We start from the raw sequence: 18,002 nt of genomic DNA on the forward strand, positions 1-18,002 counted from the left end.
TAAATGCATGTAGATAAGATACCGCTCTTGCGGCAAACTTTTTTAGCTATGACTTAATAGCTTGACATGGCCAATTTAGGCTACGTTTTCCAGTAACTTGAGAGAACTCTATTATACAAAGTTTATACTTGGCTTAAGTAAGGGTCATGGAACGGGTTATGTGTAGGCTGTATTCAAAGTGCTTCCGTTAACTACGGCCTGTGTAATAAATTACATGTTCAAGCACTTCAATCAATTTTCGCGCGCATTTTCAAACCAACCAGTTATATCGGCTATGCTTTCATATAAGGTATAAGTATACTCGCAACTGTAGTTTTTACTAGAGCTGCTCGACCAAAACAGCTTCGCTTAAAATGGGTTTGTGATTTTGAAAGGTCGCACAAGTTTGCTGTTATTTTCTTGTCATTGAAGAGGGGCGCATACGCGTGCAGTGTCTCATGCTCAGTTCCACAAGTTGGCGTAAAAGAGGCTCATTGATGAATGGCGCATGCCCATTGTCACCTAACCAGTGACCGAAGTTGGTCTGATGGTTGGCCTCCAAATTACTTCCCTCAGTACTGCAGCCTGACGATCTGCGAACTAGGCAATAGATTATCCAGTTATCCAAGTTGTCGAGAAAGATATTAGATACGAACAAACATAACTGCAAACGGGGTGAAGTTACCAAAGAATTCTAATTGTATTAAAACTTCAATTTATACCCATGGGAAGAAGAAACTGTAAGTGTGTGAAAACTAGGGCATGCACAACATCGCAAAGCACAATCTTATGGTGATTGCCATATATACAAAGGTTTTATAATACATGTAAGAACGTTTAGAAAACATTCCTAATGTAAGCGCGAGAAATGTAGTGGTTCGCAACTAGAGAAAACATTACAAGTGTTTTGTAAGATGGAGAACTTCGAATTTGGTTTTATAAATCTAGTTTAGTGATCGCGCATTACGTGCCCAAGAGAACACCGGCTCCATTTTCAAACATTGAAGTTAAATCGGCTGCGAACGACGCAGTATCCTTATTTTAACTTCGGATCGGTCATTATCGTTGGGGCAGTCATCAAGACCTAGATCTTTATTGCCACGAGGGGTGGAAGTAATTAAAGCACGCGCACGAATGCTGATTGTAAAATTTAGCTGCGCTCATTACACAGTTCATTAGATGATACAAAGCGTTGCTCGGCACCGCCTGCTTGCACGTGCCATTCTTTCGAGAAACGATCACGCAGTAGCCGGTTTGTAGGCATATAGGCAGCCTTCAGGGCGCCTCCACAGCGAAGGGGCTTCATTGATGCTGAAATGAAAAGAAAGGAACAGATAGAAGGAAAGAGCTCTCATTCGTTCTTTCCACGCGTCAAATGAATATTCGCCTAAAATTGAAAAAGGCTCCCTAAAAGCTCGGGCCCGAAAATGAGTGGGAGGTGCAGTCACGATTATGTAAATACTTCCTGCGAAGGAAAATCTCGGCCGGCCGCCGGATAAGCTGAAAACAAGCAGATGGCCTGCCCGTCCACGCGTCGCCGTCTTAACTCTATTCGTGGGTGAAAGGGCGAAAGCTGCGCTAATGCATACCCTCTCCCCAATGCTCTGCGTCTCCTTTTTCGCCCTCGTTTCCTTTACTTCCCTTTGCTGCAAAGGGCGCCGTTACTTCGCCTCTCTCCGCACCCCCGTTCTTTCCTCTTACTCCCCTCGCCCTCCCCAAAACGCCCATTCTGCTCTTCCTGCCGCCTTCCGGCGGTCGACGCAGTATTCTTAATTCGAGACCACCCCATTCCGCCCTGCCGGAACCGCCGGTCGCGATCATTTTCACTTGATAATCAATTCATGCGACCCTTATTAAGAACTTCCCTGCCATCTGTCGTTTCCCTGCATCTCGGCGACGACTAATGACCGTAACCTCCACCGCCGCTAACGTTTCGCACACAAACACATCGGCGGTGGTGGAGCGTGGGGTGGACCGCCTGGCCGCCCTATTTTGTGCGGGAATTCTTAAATTCCTTCTTCTCTCCGCTCGCGCACATACACACACGTACACGGCCACGCGCAATCGCTCCAATGAGCCGGCGGCGGTAGCGAGCACTCATTGCAGTACAGCCCTCGCAAACCGACAGTGGAGGCACCAGAAGCAGCAGCACTAGCACTGGGCAGCGGGCGGCAGATTGCGTGCGTGCTCCTTTCCGAAAAACTGGCAACTGATCGCCGGATACTTACGCAGATCGCCGGACTCCTTCATCGCGCAGGTCGCTCTGCCGCTTGCAACTCCCGGTGCAACGAGTCGGCGTTCGGAACCACGGCTATATTAGTGCATAAGGACATAAGCATCCAGCTCTCTTCCTCTGTCTCTACCACTCCCTCCGTTACTTCTCCCTTGTTCTCCGTTTCGTGCACGAGCAGGGAACAGAAGAGCGAGCAGCGAGTATCAGCTCGCCACGAGAAAAGAGTGGCTCAAAGCGTTTCTTTCTTTCGTGGCTTATTTTGCTTTTCTTTTTCAGTCGTAGCCCGCCTGGTGCTTCTTGAGCGGGACTGTCGCCCCCCTCGCCCTTCTCGTTGCCTGGCGCGACCAAAAACTCTTTCGCCGCCAGTTACTTCGTTTCTCCACTCCGCTCTTCACTCTCCCTTCTTCTCTCATTCCTTTTCCCTCTTCGTCGCGTGCGGCTCTCATTTACGTGCCAGCGTCGACGAGGTGGTGCCTCTGTGGTTCGGCTGGTGGCGGTCCACTTGAGTGCCGACGCCGCTCGAGTGCGGAGCAGCACAGCCGCGCACCCCGTCGGGTCCCGTTGGCGGGCGGACTCCTCCGTCCAGTGCCCATGCTACTACGCTACCGGACCTTCTGCTTGATTCTCTGGCGTCTCGACTTACACGGCGCCGTCGCCTCGTCGTCCTCGTCCTCCGCCTCGTGCTGCGCCCACAGACACAGCGTCCCGCGCCGCGACGTCCAAATGGGTGAGCAAACACTCCCTGTCCTACATTCGCACCCCCCCCCTCCCACCCCCCGCTCACTCCCACCTCTTACTTTCGCTTTTTTTTTTGTCATCCGATGCGGGATGAATGCGGCAGTCGGTGAAGAGCCTGCTAACGCGAGCTTAATGCCCTTTGGCTTCGCGAATAGATTTCGCCTCCACCGGCGCCCCATCAGTCTGCCCGGCGTCCAGTGCTGACGAGCCGGTTTACGCCACTGCCTCAGTATACAACGCTATCGATCTGGCTTTGTTTTCTCTTCTGTAATGGACGTCATCCTTAGCAAAAGAGCTTTTAGCTCATTAACGATGCGCGCGCACTGTATGTACATCGAGAGGCGTCGCCTTAACCGGGAGGCGAAGGGATGACGAACGCTGTGGTGTGTCTCGTACTTGGGAAATAAATGCGTCCTGGAGAAAGAGCGTATGCCGTATAAGCTTCACGGCGCCTGCTGGCATTGTCTTCCTGACGCGCGAATTGGCACTGGCCAGAAGAACCGCACATATTTATTGCCGTGAACGCGCGTGTTCATACGTTCATACATCCCGTCATCCTATACATACGCCGCGTCGTCAGTCTTGGGAGTACAAGAATTGAGCGTACCTTCAGCTTATCAAGTAGGCCGACAATACGCGTCATTAGAAATATTCCAGTAGCGCTCACTTGAGGAAAGCCTGTACGTCCCGATCACAGTAACAATTGACTAGTAGCACGCAATGTTATGCTGGATGCATTTTAACTTTGATGATCTAAGACCCCATGCGCCAAGAGGCGCTTGACATCCATATTTGCTATTCGTTATGTTATTGCACTTGCGATTATTTCGGCATCGCTATCGCGCCAATTTGACAATTTTTTTCAAATTCTTATGGATGACAGAAAATACACATTGTTTAAGGTTCCATTAGACCAGGAATTAAAAGGGTCAGAGTGGCTGCGCTCGGAAGACCTAACTAATCGGCGGCTGGTGGTTGTGTTGCGCCTGGCGTGATCACGCCAATTTACAAAGATGAGAACACAACGTCATAAGTGTTGTACACGTGTAAGAGAAACAAGCATTAGTCTAACAGTCTTTAGCCAAAATAAGGCTCTGATAGTCGGTGTAACTCTAGGACAAAGCTGGCGAAAGAGCAAGGCGAACGGCCTGTTGCAGTAGCTTACCTAAAACTTCATATGTCACACGGCACTGAAGTGCCATTTAACTTTCTCGAATCAAAGATGATAATGTACCTTAACCCTCATCTGTTGCATTGTTTAAAGGGACACTAAAGGCAAATACTAAGTCAAGCTTAACTGATAGATTAGTGCTCGAGAATCTCTGAAGTGTCAATGTCATCGCGAACAGAGCCTTAATAATTGAGAAATTGATGTAAATGCAGTACATGATTAGAGACTCCCCCGGAATATTCAAGCACTCGCCGATGACGAAAGCACTCCTCGGTTAACTTTTGTCACTAATGCTCAACTAGTAGTTGCAAAAAAAAACTTCATTGTGTTGTATTGTAAGGTGAAATAAAATGCTATTTGTCCAGTTCTTTTTCATTTTTAGAAAAAGAAATAATTGAGATTACCTTAGACAACGACGCGGGTGGTAGAAAGTTTTCGTTTTCGCTCGTATCTGCGCTGCCCATGCTTCCACGTTTCGATACTTCCCTGATCGGGTAGTGCTGCGCTGGTTTTGTTGGCTCGCGAAACTCGCACAAACTGCAAGTAGCAGAGAATTCTAGTTCCATGTGATGTCGCGGTATGCCCGAACGGTCTACGCTACTTGAACAAAAAGCAGTTGCAGCGGCGAATCCACCGCTCTGTCTTGATTCGGTACCGCCGTCTTTCGGGCGCCATTTTATTCACCGACGGCAGCAGGGGTTGGTGATGGCGTATGCAACGTCACCACTTCTCCGATTGGGTGATGGGAGATCTGAATTTCGAAAAGGCATTCGAATCCTTCAGATGAAATTTTATCGTAAACTAAGTATTTTATTTGCACGAAACAAGCATTGCGAGTTTTATAGAAAGGTAATGAGACAGTCCACGTTGACTTAGTATTTACCTTTAGTGTTTCTTTAAAGCTATGCTTTCTATAGGCGACACGGTATATAGGCCGAAGATTGCGTAAATCAGCGAGTAACCAGTGGTGTCATGGTCGCACGAGTTATATGCATACGGAAGAACGACGTCCCAGTGGAGGGGGTCTGCGGAGCGTACATAGCAAGTATGTCGGTAAGTGTTCTGTTGAAGTGTTCGGCAAGGCCTCATTTTTGGGGATGGTAAGCTGTGGGGATTTGGCATGCAGTAGAAAGTGAATGAAGGATGCTATCGATCACTTTTGACAAATTGTAGCAACCGCGATTGGTGAGGAGCCGCAGATGAGCACCATGGTGCACTGAAACGTTGTGCAGAAAAAACTCCGCGACGCTCGTAGCGCAGCAGGTGGGCAGGGCTCGTGTAATGGCGTAGCTTGAGGCATAATAGTTCGCAACGTTAGCCGATTGGCTATCAGCATTTGCCTTTGAGTAAAGGCTAAGTAAATCGAGTCCCACATAAAAAAATGTTTCGGTAGGAATGCAGAACCCCAGCGTGAGGCATGGGAGGGGACTTGTGGTGTTGGCACAAAACTTTGTTTAGAGCGAGTCAATAAGAGCCACAAGTAAGGCTTACGTTCGTCAATCACGAGTGCTCTTGAGAGCCAGGTGACAGGGTCGACACGACGTTAGCCAGTCTTAACTTTTCACATCTATCGAGGTACCGGAAATAAAAAAATTAAGCGGACCCAACGCACATTTAGGAATCAGTGTGAAGAAAGGCTTTGCGTAATGTTTCTGCTTAAGTTTATCGACGTTGTTGGCTACGTTAGCGCGCAAGTTTATGCTGTAATTTAACGATGTTCGCGCTTACTCTGCGGCACATGCTTATGCGATGAGCGCGCAAGTTCTCTATATGCAGTTCACGCTGATTCTTCATAATTCGTTTACGCTCGAGCACGCCCTCGTGTTTCATTTGTACCATTTACGTGCCTATTAATCAAAACGCCCCTTCTTGGATTCAAGTTCCTCGCCAGTTATAATGAGCTTCACTCCCATAATACGCTACTGTCACAGAAAATGCACGCATTAGCGGAGCTGTTTTCAGTGGTTGCGTGATGCGTTAGCCGCGAAAACTACGACGAAAGCGAGACCCCAAGGACAAGGCAAAGAAAGCTTCGCTTTAGTACATCATCTTCATACATCTGGTCTCCCTGTGGCACATCTTCACTGAATGATTTGCCATGTATGATCACACAACCAGCTGCCGATACCCAGTGCAGAAGTTGTCCCCATTGGAGGCTTCATTCTTCTTGAGTAGCAGTGACGCGGCCATCCTGGGGGATTCATCAAGAATGGGCGCATACCCAGTGGCGAACACCCAGTGCCGAAGATGTCTGCACATAGAAGTGGCACATTGTCCCATATGGCGCGTAGGTGTGTCCCTGTCGACATCACTGCCACCACCGCAGCAACCGTGGCGAAGCTTACGCGGCTCTGGGGAGCTTTACTTATATTCTACCGAGTTGCCCAACCGGTTCCTTATGCGATAGCCGGCACCATGTGTTTCTGCAAAGACACCGAGAAATTTTCAAAACTCGCTTGTGGCAGTCAGCAAGAATTTAGTCCTTTAGCAGGTCTACTCGAAGAGGCGGACACTACTTGCACAAGAAGCCAAATGCCCAATTCACTAATTACCAAAATTTCACTATAGCGTTTTTTCTTACGAATTACCATATGGCACATATTGCAATGTACAAATTATTGTCGATGCAATTGCAAGACATATCCACTTGAAACTCAATCTGCGAATGACGCCAATTTCGAGATATGCACCATCAAATTCGCTCTAAAGATGACACTGCCGGTCCACTTACTTTACAAAAACGCCATTTATGCATTTAGCACCGAACTAACTGGAGACCAGTGTATTTCATGGGAAAGTTTGAGAATTGATATCTCGAAGCTGGTGTCATATTAAGAATTCGTTCCAAGTTTATTCGCCTTGCAGTTTCCCCAGCTGAAATTCGTAAGTAGAAGTATGTGACGCAACGTAAGTATTTAAAATTTTACTTAGTCAATTACGCATTTCGTTGTGTCATACATGCAAGGTCCGCCTTTTTGAGTAGGCAGGCTCAAGGCTATCTGCCACAGGCGATATTTAAAAATTACTTCTCTTCGCAGAAACACCCGGTATATCCACCAATATATCCGCAAAAGTCAATGAAGAAGCATAGCGAAGCCCAGGGGAGGGCCAAATAAAGCTTCACATTAAAAAGCAGCGAACTTATAGACGAATTTTAGTACCTCGGGTAAAGTCTTGTCATTAAATCTTCCTTAGAAAAATTGGAATTTGTTTGTGGGAGTAGTAAATAATAGTGCCTTATAAGGACAAAATGGAGAAGAGGCGTAGTAACTCAAGGTGCCGTCATCTTGTTGGGATTTTTTTCTCACATATCAGGTACCCGCCGTGGTGGCGTAGTGGCTATGGCGCTTCGCTGCTACGCCTGAGGACATCAGGTCTAGCGGCGGCGGCCGCGTTTCCAAGGGCCGAAATGGAAAAGCGCCCGTGTACCATTCATTGTGTGCACGTTAAACAACCCCAGGAAGTCCAAATTAATCTGCAGTCCTCTACTACGGCATGCCTCATAATCATATCTTGGTTGTGGCGCGTAAAATTCAAGAGTTTTTTTTTATATTACTCCCACCTTGTCAGTGCATTCACTTTCGCAAATATTAAATTATGTTCTCCAAAAATATAATATGAAACACATAGGCGCTGGAGATTGCACTGTCGTCCATCGGTGAGATGTACGAGCAAGAAAATGCATGTAATTTAATCTCTATCGCCGCCTCATTTGTAGGTCCATCTCTCAAACCGTGTGCTTCTGTAGAAGCCATGCAGTTTATGCAAACAAACCTTCAGCACTGGTTTACTTCACTTTTGTATTTATCACAATTATTCTAAAAGATCAATATAAAGTATTGTTACAGTTGATAACCCAATAATAGCGGATTTTAATAGTGTGGATTTACCTGTTTTGCATTTTCGCGTGTGTGTGTAGTACGACAGAGACAGTAAAGTTGCTCTGCTTTTAATACGTTTTCGGGAAATTGTATTCAAATTCAAACGCAGATATTGCATTTCTTGAGCCTGCTTTTATGTTAAAAACCTTGCAGCTAGCAGTAGTTAGAGAGAGGCGCTGCCTGTCAATTGTCAGAGTTCTGGCGGCGTATTTACCAGGTTCCAAAAATATATTTTGCTGTTCGATATATTTTGCCTTCCTTGCGCAATTTTTGTCACTGTCTCTGAAACACGATTTCTTATGCTAACAGCTCAAAAGAAGTACTTCGAAATCATAACCTAAAAATACGTGGCAATACATTCCTCGGCAAAACAAACGCGTTCTATTTGACCTAATGCTTCCACAAATCCACTTAGAATATAAGGGAATATATTTATTTTTTAAAACTAAGAAGGTTATTGTACATTATGTATTCGATTCTCCCTTTAGAGGCTAATATATAAATGTAAACATATCTCGAATTGTTGATGTATTTTTTGTGGAGGAGTGTAGATGCGGCAGTGCGAAGAAGAAACAAGATACTGGTTCGGCGGGTATATTTGTTTATGCAAATGCGCCTCATACTCGAAGCAGGCACCGAGCCTTTCAATGCTTTGGACGCACTTCGAAAACTCAACTCAAACTGCGAATTTAGTCTTGTTCGTCTAAGAACACTCTTTGCTAAGCTGACTAGTGCAAGAACAATGACGTGAGCGTTCTTTATATGTGCTCGGCTTGCGGAAATTCGAACTCATGGCTCAAGACTGTCAGAAAAGAAAGGAACTTTCACACGTTATGTGTTTAGAGTAAAATAAATTAGTCTTTACTTTTTATGACTGGGTGTTTCCAGCAGTTTCTCTCTACCAGTTCACGCTAAACAGGAATGAAAATGCTGAGGCTAATGTAAACTTAATTGTGCATTGCATTACACTCCAACTAAATCGTTATGAAAAATGCTGTTAATAAAGTAACTTTTGGCCGCCTCTCTCAGGTTAAGTTACCATGCTGTAAGATGGTTTTACTAAATTCCCCCCTGACTTGAGCCATTATGAGAACGGGTATGTACATATTTACACTCTGAAATGGCAGCTGGAAGCAGCTGCCAGCAATGTTCATCTAGATAATCTTAGCTCGTTTCTCCTACAATCATGGGTCGCGAACTAACGAGGAAGAAGTAGGAAACAATGAAGACCTAGCAGGATGTAATCCCGCTTTGTTGTTGTGTTTGGTATGTAGGCTACATTAAAGCCGGCTGTTCCAATACGCAGGAGTGCTAAATACCCATTTCCACAAAAACTACACACTCACATATCACAGAAAGACAAACATGCTGTCTGTAAAAGTTAATGTGAACAAAAGAAAAATTCAACAAATGAAAATCGTCCATATGTACTTGCGTTAAATAAAGGAATTTCTTGTCCACTTAATAGAACACAACTATCCTCTAACTACACGAATGTCACTTTTCAAGTAAGCCTGCTATCAAGTACTTAATATACATAGAGTTTAGAGGAAATTAGAAATCAAACTAATTGGTTTACTGCCTTCAAGAAAATCTTGTAGGCCTGAAGCATATCTATGTTTAGCGAAGCATAACCATGGACCAAGTATTTTCAAGGAAATTCGCATCTGTCGATGTGGCTCAACCTATCGCGAAAGTGAAATCAACGTTGATCATATTGTGGACAGTTTATGAGGAAGTGCTCGACAGAAGCGTCTAAGGTGTCACAGTAGGTGCACTTAGACGTTGCCTTCTTTTTCACGCGGTGCAACAAGCGAGGTGCCTAGGTGGTGTGCGGGCACAAATGATGCTGCAAGGTATCTTTTGCAAACGGATAAAGGAGATTGTTTATCGAGGCAAACAAGCACCATTGTGTCTTTAGAATAAATAGCCTAGGATATACTAAATTGTTTCTTGTATCGAAATAGAATGAAACTGATTAGCTGTTTCATGCCTCCTCGGTATAAGAAAGCGCAGCTGTGTCGACACCAAACAAACTACTAATCGCGTGAAAGTTGCCTATATATGACGCGCAAAGGACTGGAGAAGGATTGTTTCCTTTAATACGCAGGAAATTAAACATAACATGAGCTATTTCCTAGTTGTTTCTACCTATGAAGTGCAGCTTCTGGGGTAACACGTTCCCACTATTCCCTTGCAGGACAGGACAAGCAGTTGCAGGACAAGCAGTTTAACATTCATTAGAAGCTGCCGAGTTATATCTTTTTGAACTGTACCTGTCAATGTGTTGACGTTTGTGGTAATTACAAATCTTTCGACACTCCACATTATAGGTACAAGCATAGCGGAATATCCAGTGTCAAAGCTCTGGTATATGATATGAACAAAGTGTAGTTACATTACATCTGAGAATGGAAACTCAGAAATGAGGAATATAAGTACAGCTGTGTTTGAATTCAGCACCTCATATAAGGTTATTTGCTACAATTAAAAAAAAGATTAAAAGAAACACAAGAAATTGCGGTTGCACTAACTACACTTTCTTATTCATTAAATACATTTCGCCTGAGGCGATAAACTGAATCAATGTTGCTACAGAAACTAGTTTCTTACGGTGAGCGTGTGTACATTCGCGCAAGCACTTCCTATGTAGATGCTAAATCTACGGGCCATGCTAGTGCATGTCACCGTAGAAGTAAGCAAATGTTCAGCTCATGCTGTGCCCGTCATTTGAAGGAAGTGGCCGTAACTTTGAAAACGATGAAGACGTAACTATGGCTCCGCCAATTGTATAGAATGCCGTCTCGTCGAAAGTAGCCACATCGAAGCAATTTTAGCGAACGCTGTTTCGTCGAATGTTAAACAAAAGATAGCATCAATGGCGAGAGCAAAACATACTAGAAGACAGGGAGGGTTCCGGATGTCCTCATTTGCGTCATTTTCTCCAAGTTGAAGTCTTTCCGACTAGGCCAACAAGCTCTTTCTAACGTTGAATTTCAGGACACCTTATCTAAGAAATTTCATAGCTCTCGCTGCTCCTTAATGCTTTGGCTTCAGAAACGTAAATAAATCAATTTCAATTAAACGTGTTTGGCTGCTCTTGATCTATTGCTCGTGCCTGGACTACCGACATGCTAGAAAAAAAAATAATGCATTCACTTAGAAGAGAACAGATTGGTGGGCTGTGGTTGCTACTGCATAACTAGAGGCAACGCGCAAAAAAAAAAAACACATGAGGACAAGAGAAGGCAACGAAGACAAAGCGCTACTAACAACTGAATTTTTATTGGGACGTGGTTACCACATATATACCATCGCTCGACTGGAAGAAAAAAGCTCCTATCGCACATAAATCTGTTTCAGGAAAAAATCATCCACCATAGGTCGCTACTGCGGTAGGAACATAGATTACAGAGTTATCATTTCTGATCATTTCAAATGCCTCGATGATTACCCTAGGGACATGGTCTGGGCTCCTACATATCACTTGTGGTTTTTCAAACAAGGCTTTAAAGCCACAACGCAAGTAGTGTGCAGCTAGATGACTAATCTTTACCAGATTATTAACATTGTTAGAATGTTCCGTCATTGAGGCACTTTCCCGTCCGACCAATGTATTCCTTCCCGCAGTCTAAAGGAATATGGTACAGCACTCCTTCCATGCACGAAACAAACGCTTCTCGGTGCTTTTTATTGCAGTCACGGCTCCTCTTTGTAGTATAATTAATTTTCACCCACAAACCCGATAATTTCAAAGGGGCTGAAAAGATGACGTAAACGCCAAGACGATTCCCAATTTTCTTAATATTAAGGCTAGCTTCGTGCAAGTGCGGCATGACAACCAGTTTTCTACTTTTGCTCTGTTGGACAGTGGAATCTAGGTGACCACGTTTCCTTAAAATGCTGCCGGCCAATGCTGCCAGCCTTTGAAAGGGGTAGCCAGCTGCGCTTAAGTGCGAAACTTGGTTTTCGAAGCTTCTGCGTACCAGGTGATCACAGGATTTTAGAAGAACGTTTTTAAAACAAAGATTAACGATGCCCCGCTTAACTAGTTTGGGACATCACTGCTAAACACACAGAGGTGTAAATGCCTGTTCAGTACAAGCGGCGTCGTACGCCATCAGATGAACGCGAATCGCCGAGGTGGCCTGCAGTAGGGGCGTCATGCAACTGCTCAAGAACTGATGTCCTGAGATGGCGTGGTACAACGTGTAAAAGTGGTGGTCCTTCAGGGCCTAAGATGCGAGGGTAGAGAAAGCCGTCACGGAGCAGGAACGTTCCGCTGTGCGTTACGCAGGATTGCGCTCTGCGTTACGCAATCCTGCAGCGTAGCGCAGAGCGCGTAGTTGCATAACAATTACGTGCTCTGCGTTACGCTGTGATTGAACAAGTACAGCCCCAATTCCATGACGATTGGAATCGGTGTGAAGTTCAGTGGCGGCAGATGGATCATAATGAGCCAGCAATGGGGAAGCCGTGAGCAAGCGTACGAGGGCGTAGAAGGCTTCGGTTTGAGCAAGCCTCCATGTGAAAGCAACGTCCTTCTTGAGTAAGTCGGTGAGTGGGCGAGTGGTTTCGATGAAAATCTTGATAAGGCGACTGAAATGCGAGCACAACCCAACAAAGTTTCTTACGTCTCTTGCAGAAGACGGAACGTGAAAATTCTGGGGCGGCTTGCACGAATAACGAAAATAATTACCATTTAAGAAAGCGTTCCTGTGCGAACTAGGCGTTGTCAATGGAACATTCAAGAACACCTTCCTGAACTAGTTATTATTTCCGTTAATAAACGTTCGTGCAAGCAGCCCCTGAACAGCGCGAATCTTGTCAGAGTCAGGTTGAACGCCAGCGGCACTGACGAGAGGGCCAAGAACGGTAATTTGATGTCGTCTAAAGGGGCACTTGGATGAGTTCAATTGCCGGCGGGCCGGAAAGCAGCAAGAATAGCCGATTGACGCGTTAGGTGACTTGCGAGTTGGTGAAAAGACTATGACATCGTCCAGATAACGCAGACATGTGTACCACTTATAGCCGTGAAGTAAGGAGTCAATCATGCTTTCAAATGTCATTCTCAACATTTCGTGGAATAACTTTGTCTAGGATGTAAAACAAGGTGTGAGCAACTTTGGTGATAAATTGGTGTTGCAATATAAGCCGCATATAGCACATGTCATATAGCATGGCGTGGCATATAGATATACGGGAAATATATACGGGATTTCTCGCTCATAGACAACTCCTCCGACACCGACGCCGAAGGTTCTGCAACACGGGATCTTTAACGCTATCGCCTTAGAACGAAGTTCATGCCCAGCTAAAAATGCATTTTCCCAATTCTTGCTGAAGTGAGTCGTTCCTTTTAAACTTTAGATTTCTTTGGCTCTTGCCCTTCACTTTGTGGTTTTTGCATCTCTGACCGTTTGTGGAACGAGAGTCAATGTGGGTTACTAAGTATGTGCTGGCTGATGCCTTGGCGAGTAGACAGCGTCGAGCACTGTATGTGCCGAATAGACAACCTGCTGCTGGCTTCTGTCTTCCCTATAGTGGGCAACTTCGGCCAATGGATATGCGTCATTGGGCACGTGGCTGAACCGACAATTTCGGCACTGTTTATGTGATATTGGTATGTGCGCTTTCTTGGCCAATCTTCACCGGCAACAGACACTTCCGCGCCTAGCACATGGCTTGGTGTATAGCTACAGCAACAAAGTTACAGCCAGGATGCTATAGATAATGAGGGCTATTGCAGTTTTCACTGGGTTTCTGTGTTTACAACAAGCTGTAATATGTTGTGGCATTATCGTTGCCAGTGAGATTGCCGTATCGTGTGTCTGCTGATGTGCCCGCCAGGTTTGCTGATTCACAGACGGCATCGTGATAACGAGCCGGCCGAGAAAAACAAAAAAAGCTGTCGATGACATCGATGATCACCTGTGACGTCTTCTGCCAGATTTTATTTATTGTTTTCTTCTCAAAGTGCCGCCGCAGGTAACGCGCATCACGAACAGAGGCCAGCTGTTTGAAGGCGAGTCCGTGGAGCTGGAGTGCATCACTTCTGGCTCGCGTCCGCCGGCTGAAATTACCTGGCAGCTGGACGGTGAGCTGCTCTCCGACGCCTACCTCTTTGTCTCACCGGACGAGAACTCGACCACGTCGGCGGTGAGCTTCACACCCAGGCGGGAACACGATGGAAAGCTGCTGACGTGTGAGGCTGCCAATCCGCTGCTGGAGAACAGCTCACTCCTCGACGAGTGGAGGCTCGTCGTCTATTGTAAGAACGGCTATGCCTTCTTTTTTGTCTATTCTCGCTTTATCGATGTCGCTTCCAGTGAACCGCAAAACGCAGAACCGGGAATTGGGCGGAACCTTTGACGCGCTTACCCATGTGCACGTACAATTCAATACACTAAGAGATTTGGGCGTAGAAGAGAGGAATGGCAGAGTTAGTACATATCGTTGGCGTTTATACCCGTTATAAACACCACGAACTAAATTTTACGCATCTACGGTTCTTTCGCGCTGCTTTTTTTATGAAGTAGAATGTCACAGAAGTTCTTCGTAAGTGTGTCTGAAAGTTTGAGAATGCCGAAAATATCACGCGGTTCGCGACTGCAGACTGGGTAATGAGAAAGAAGACACGTATAAAGAGATAAATAGGACATACGAATAGCTGCGCAAAAGATACCTTATATATGAACTTTAGAGCAGGGGAAAAAAACAACTGATGCAAAGGAATTTTTTATCTTACGTAAACAGCCGTGTTCAACGCACAGAGCGGAAATCAGCCTTTAGTGATATTAATGAACATACCTCTGAAGGCACGTGCACTCATATCGTGATAATAGATGTGATACGCGATTTTCATTAGTTCCTTGAGATAAGTTATTTTTGAAAATTTTTTATGGATATTGGATTCTAGAGGAGCTTACTTCAGGGCCATTCTACTGGACTTCTTTGGCGCTGTGTCAATGCACTTCGCCAGGTACTTCCCGTCGCCATGTAGCTTGTTTCCGGATTCAGCGGCTCAGGAGTCAGTTTGGGTCGGCTAGGCTCAAGGGAGAAACAAAGAGGAAGAGGTAGTAGAACGGCACATTGACAATACGCACTGGGCATTGCGAAATCCCCCGTAGGAAAAGGACGGAGAGTGAACCCTGACTATACCTCGACGTACATGAAGCCGAAAGGCAATGCAGCTCATCACATGAGAAATGCGGTTGCTATTTATTGAACTCACAATTTATTTACAGATTACAGGCAGCTCCACTGTTAACTTCACAAACCTAATAAAGAAACTTTAAATGAGATTCTGAAGAAACAATCTGCCATGGCCGTGGGAGCCAGGAGAGACAGACTGGTGGGACGTCCCCACGTCGAATCGACTCCCCGTAGCTCGGGGCCTCTTCATGGCGGAGGCGCGAGCTTCTTACGCGACGCTTCGTGTGCCGTACACTTCCACGTCAGGGGCGCTATAACGTAAAGCTGTTACGAACTTTTCTATTCCACTAGTGGAACCAGACCACTACGATCAGCCAAAATATTGGGGGGCCACCCCCAACTTGCTTGTCTGTCACGCGTTAGGAAACATGGTAGAGTGTATAAGCGCGACTGGACGAGGACGAAGAAAGAAACAGATACACAGACACAGCGCTTCACTTTCAACAATAGATTTTATTTTCGCACGCATCGATAAATATATACCGTGCGAGCGAAAATAAACGTAACAGCGAAAAAGAACATTGAGTGGTGCATTTCGTTGAACCGGACACGTGTGCAAGGCAAGGGGAAAAAAGAAAAAAAAATTACCGACGATTACGTTACTTCCTAATGCGAAATTTGAGCGCAGCAAATAAGCTGTTTCACCTTTTCGATAGATTGAGGCAAAGAAATCGAGCAACACATGTATGCGCTATCACAGAATTTTTTTTTTATTTTTCACACGTATTCCTTTAACAAAGACTCCACTAACAGTTCTTGACAGTCATGAAGGAAGCTTTGTGGTCGGAGAAATAGACTGATATATGTTCGACTTGGTACACCAATGCTTGATTCTCAAAGACGAGATCTATACAAGTGCCTCGCGAGGTTGTCACAGCCGTGGGACGCGTTACGAGCGAGAGGAACGGGATGTTCTCCCGCATAAGTGTTAGGAAATTGCTGTTTGTCTTTATGTCAACATTAAAGTCCCCCACTACTAACATCGGTGTGGATCGATGGACGGTTAATGCGAGTTGCAGGAAGTGCACGACGTCTTTCGTGAGTGCGGTAGGGGCGAAGTAGGCAGCTACTACCAGCAAGCCGTTGGGCAACTTTGCGGCGCACAGTTCGCCAACTTCAAAGTTCGAGCCGGCGCTTTGACAACCGGAGACTCGCAGGAAGGGGTGGGAGGGGGGCGGCGTGTACACCCAGCGGCAAACGATGGGGGCAGAAGCGCGTGCAGCAAGCGGACAACACGATAAAGGGAGGAGGGAAGAGATAGCAGCGACTGACTGATGCCGCTGACGCCGATAGTGAGTCAACCCCAGCTGCGGAGTTGGTTTCAGGGACAACGCCGCCGATGCCGACACAAACAATATGATACCCTCGCTTCCGCAGCGCTAAGAACCAGGGGGGGGGGGGGACCCTTTCCTCCTCTTTCTGCATGGCGGCGACGGTGTTCTATGCAGTCACGTTATCTTGATTCTCTAGCGGCGTCAGCGGCATCCAGCGGTATCAGTCGGTCGCTGCTAGCGCTGGGGGGATGAAAGGGGGGCGGAGCTGGTTACGAGGCCGACGACAACGCCGACGCGAAACCCAGGAACGGACGCCAAAGAGCTGCGCTCTAAAAACATGTACTGCAATCGTCACAAAGACAAACGAAGGAATTATATCTCCTTTTCTGATAGTGACATCGAAGGCTTGCTTACGCACTTTTGCTCTAATTTTGCTCTCTCGTAGGCGTCTACAATCTCCCTCGTCATCCTACTATGAGCCTTATACAGCGAGCTTTCGTGTTATACAGCGAGCTTTCGGGTTAGGAAAACTGCGAAAACTCTTCATCTGATTTTGTATGCACACACTGATTATCCGTGATTAGACAGAACTAAAGTAAATTGAATATTTCACATTCTACGCCGTTTTCACCAACAGCCTTCCGCTATTGGTAAAAATTTCTCGGGCTGCGCCCACTTCGCATGCTTGTCGCGTGACGTCACGAAAGCGCGAAAACTCTCCTCATCGAAGTGACGAGTACGCATTAAAGATGCATTATTATACCGTACAAAACTGGGGTGGAAGTCACTAAGTAAACTTACAAATTATGGAGTAAGAAAAGCCTTGCGAAAGAAAAAAAGCGTCTTCAGGAAACTAAAACTGTTTGTAAGATCCACGAGCGTGCGATGCTCCTCGCTGCAAAGACGAGCGCTGTGGTCGGGGAAAGGCGTGTGTGTAATGCTAGCATTGATGAAAACTGAAGTACTTGCGCCAATAGGAAGTGTAAGTCGATGCACAAAATCTCAACAGCTGTCGCAGCTGCCGACGTAAGGAATTTCTAGGATATAGGGGTAGCAGTCTTACGAACGTACATATATCTATCTGAGCCGCTCAAGCTGACGCGGGTAAGCGTTGGAACGCGCCGTCGTAGCCGATTGGCAAGAGACCACAACTGATAGCTGAGGATGGCGCATCCTTATATATTTGTGGCGCGCTCTGATTTGTCATTTCGAAGTGCACTGAGCAGTTCTAATGCATAATTCTGTTCGGTGTGTGCGGCTGTGGAAAGCAGTAACCTTAATGCTGCGCTACGAGCTTCTGCTTATGGTTTATAGGCTGCGTTTCTTTATGCGAGAAATTGCCTGACTTCTCCTACTCGTTAAGGCACTCTTATGGGTGGCAGCAAATAGAAGAGTGGTGTCCGTCGCTGACAACCGTCAGGTATTTCAATGATGTGTTTTGGGGTTTTGAACACTTCTGTAGTTTTATTATTTTTCCCGACGCGTTTGAGACTATAAACCACCATGCGAGA

General features: G+C 45.9%; 1 protein-coding gene across 3 annotated transcripts in view; it reads left to right on the forward strand.

Annotated features, from left to right (window-relative positions):
- LOC135899528 (cell adhesion molecule 4-like) overlaps positions 1–18,002 on the forward strand; it is a 441,441-nt gene that overhangs the window by 379,680 nt on the left and 43,759 nt on the right. Inside the window, exons 1-2 of one of the 3 annotated variants that reach the window (XM_070537560.1) lie at positions 2,589–2,939; positions 13,980–14,273. In XM_070537560.1, the coding sequence (XP_070393661.1) occupies positions 2,804–2,939; positions 13,980–14,273 (430 nt within the window). In that variant the 5' untranslated portion in view covers positions 2,589–2,803. Of the gene's footprint in view, positions 1–2,588; positions 2,940–13,979; positions 14,274–18,002 lie in introns of those variants that run through there. The other 2 variants (XM_065428808.2, XM_070537561.1) reach the window with 2 other exon arrangements.

This window comes from Dermacentor albipictus, chromosome 4, assembly GCF_038994185.2.
Source record: "Dermacentor albipictus isolate Rhodes 1998 colony chromosome 4, USDA_Dalb.pri_finalv2, whole genome shotgun sequence".
NCBI lineage: Eukaryota > Metazoa > Arthropoda > Arachnida > Ixodida > Ixodidae > Dermacentor > Dermacentor albipictus.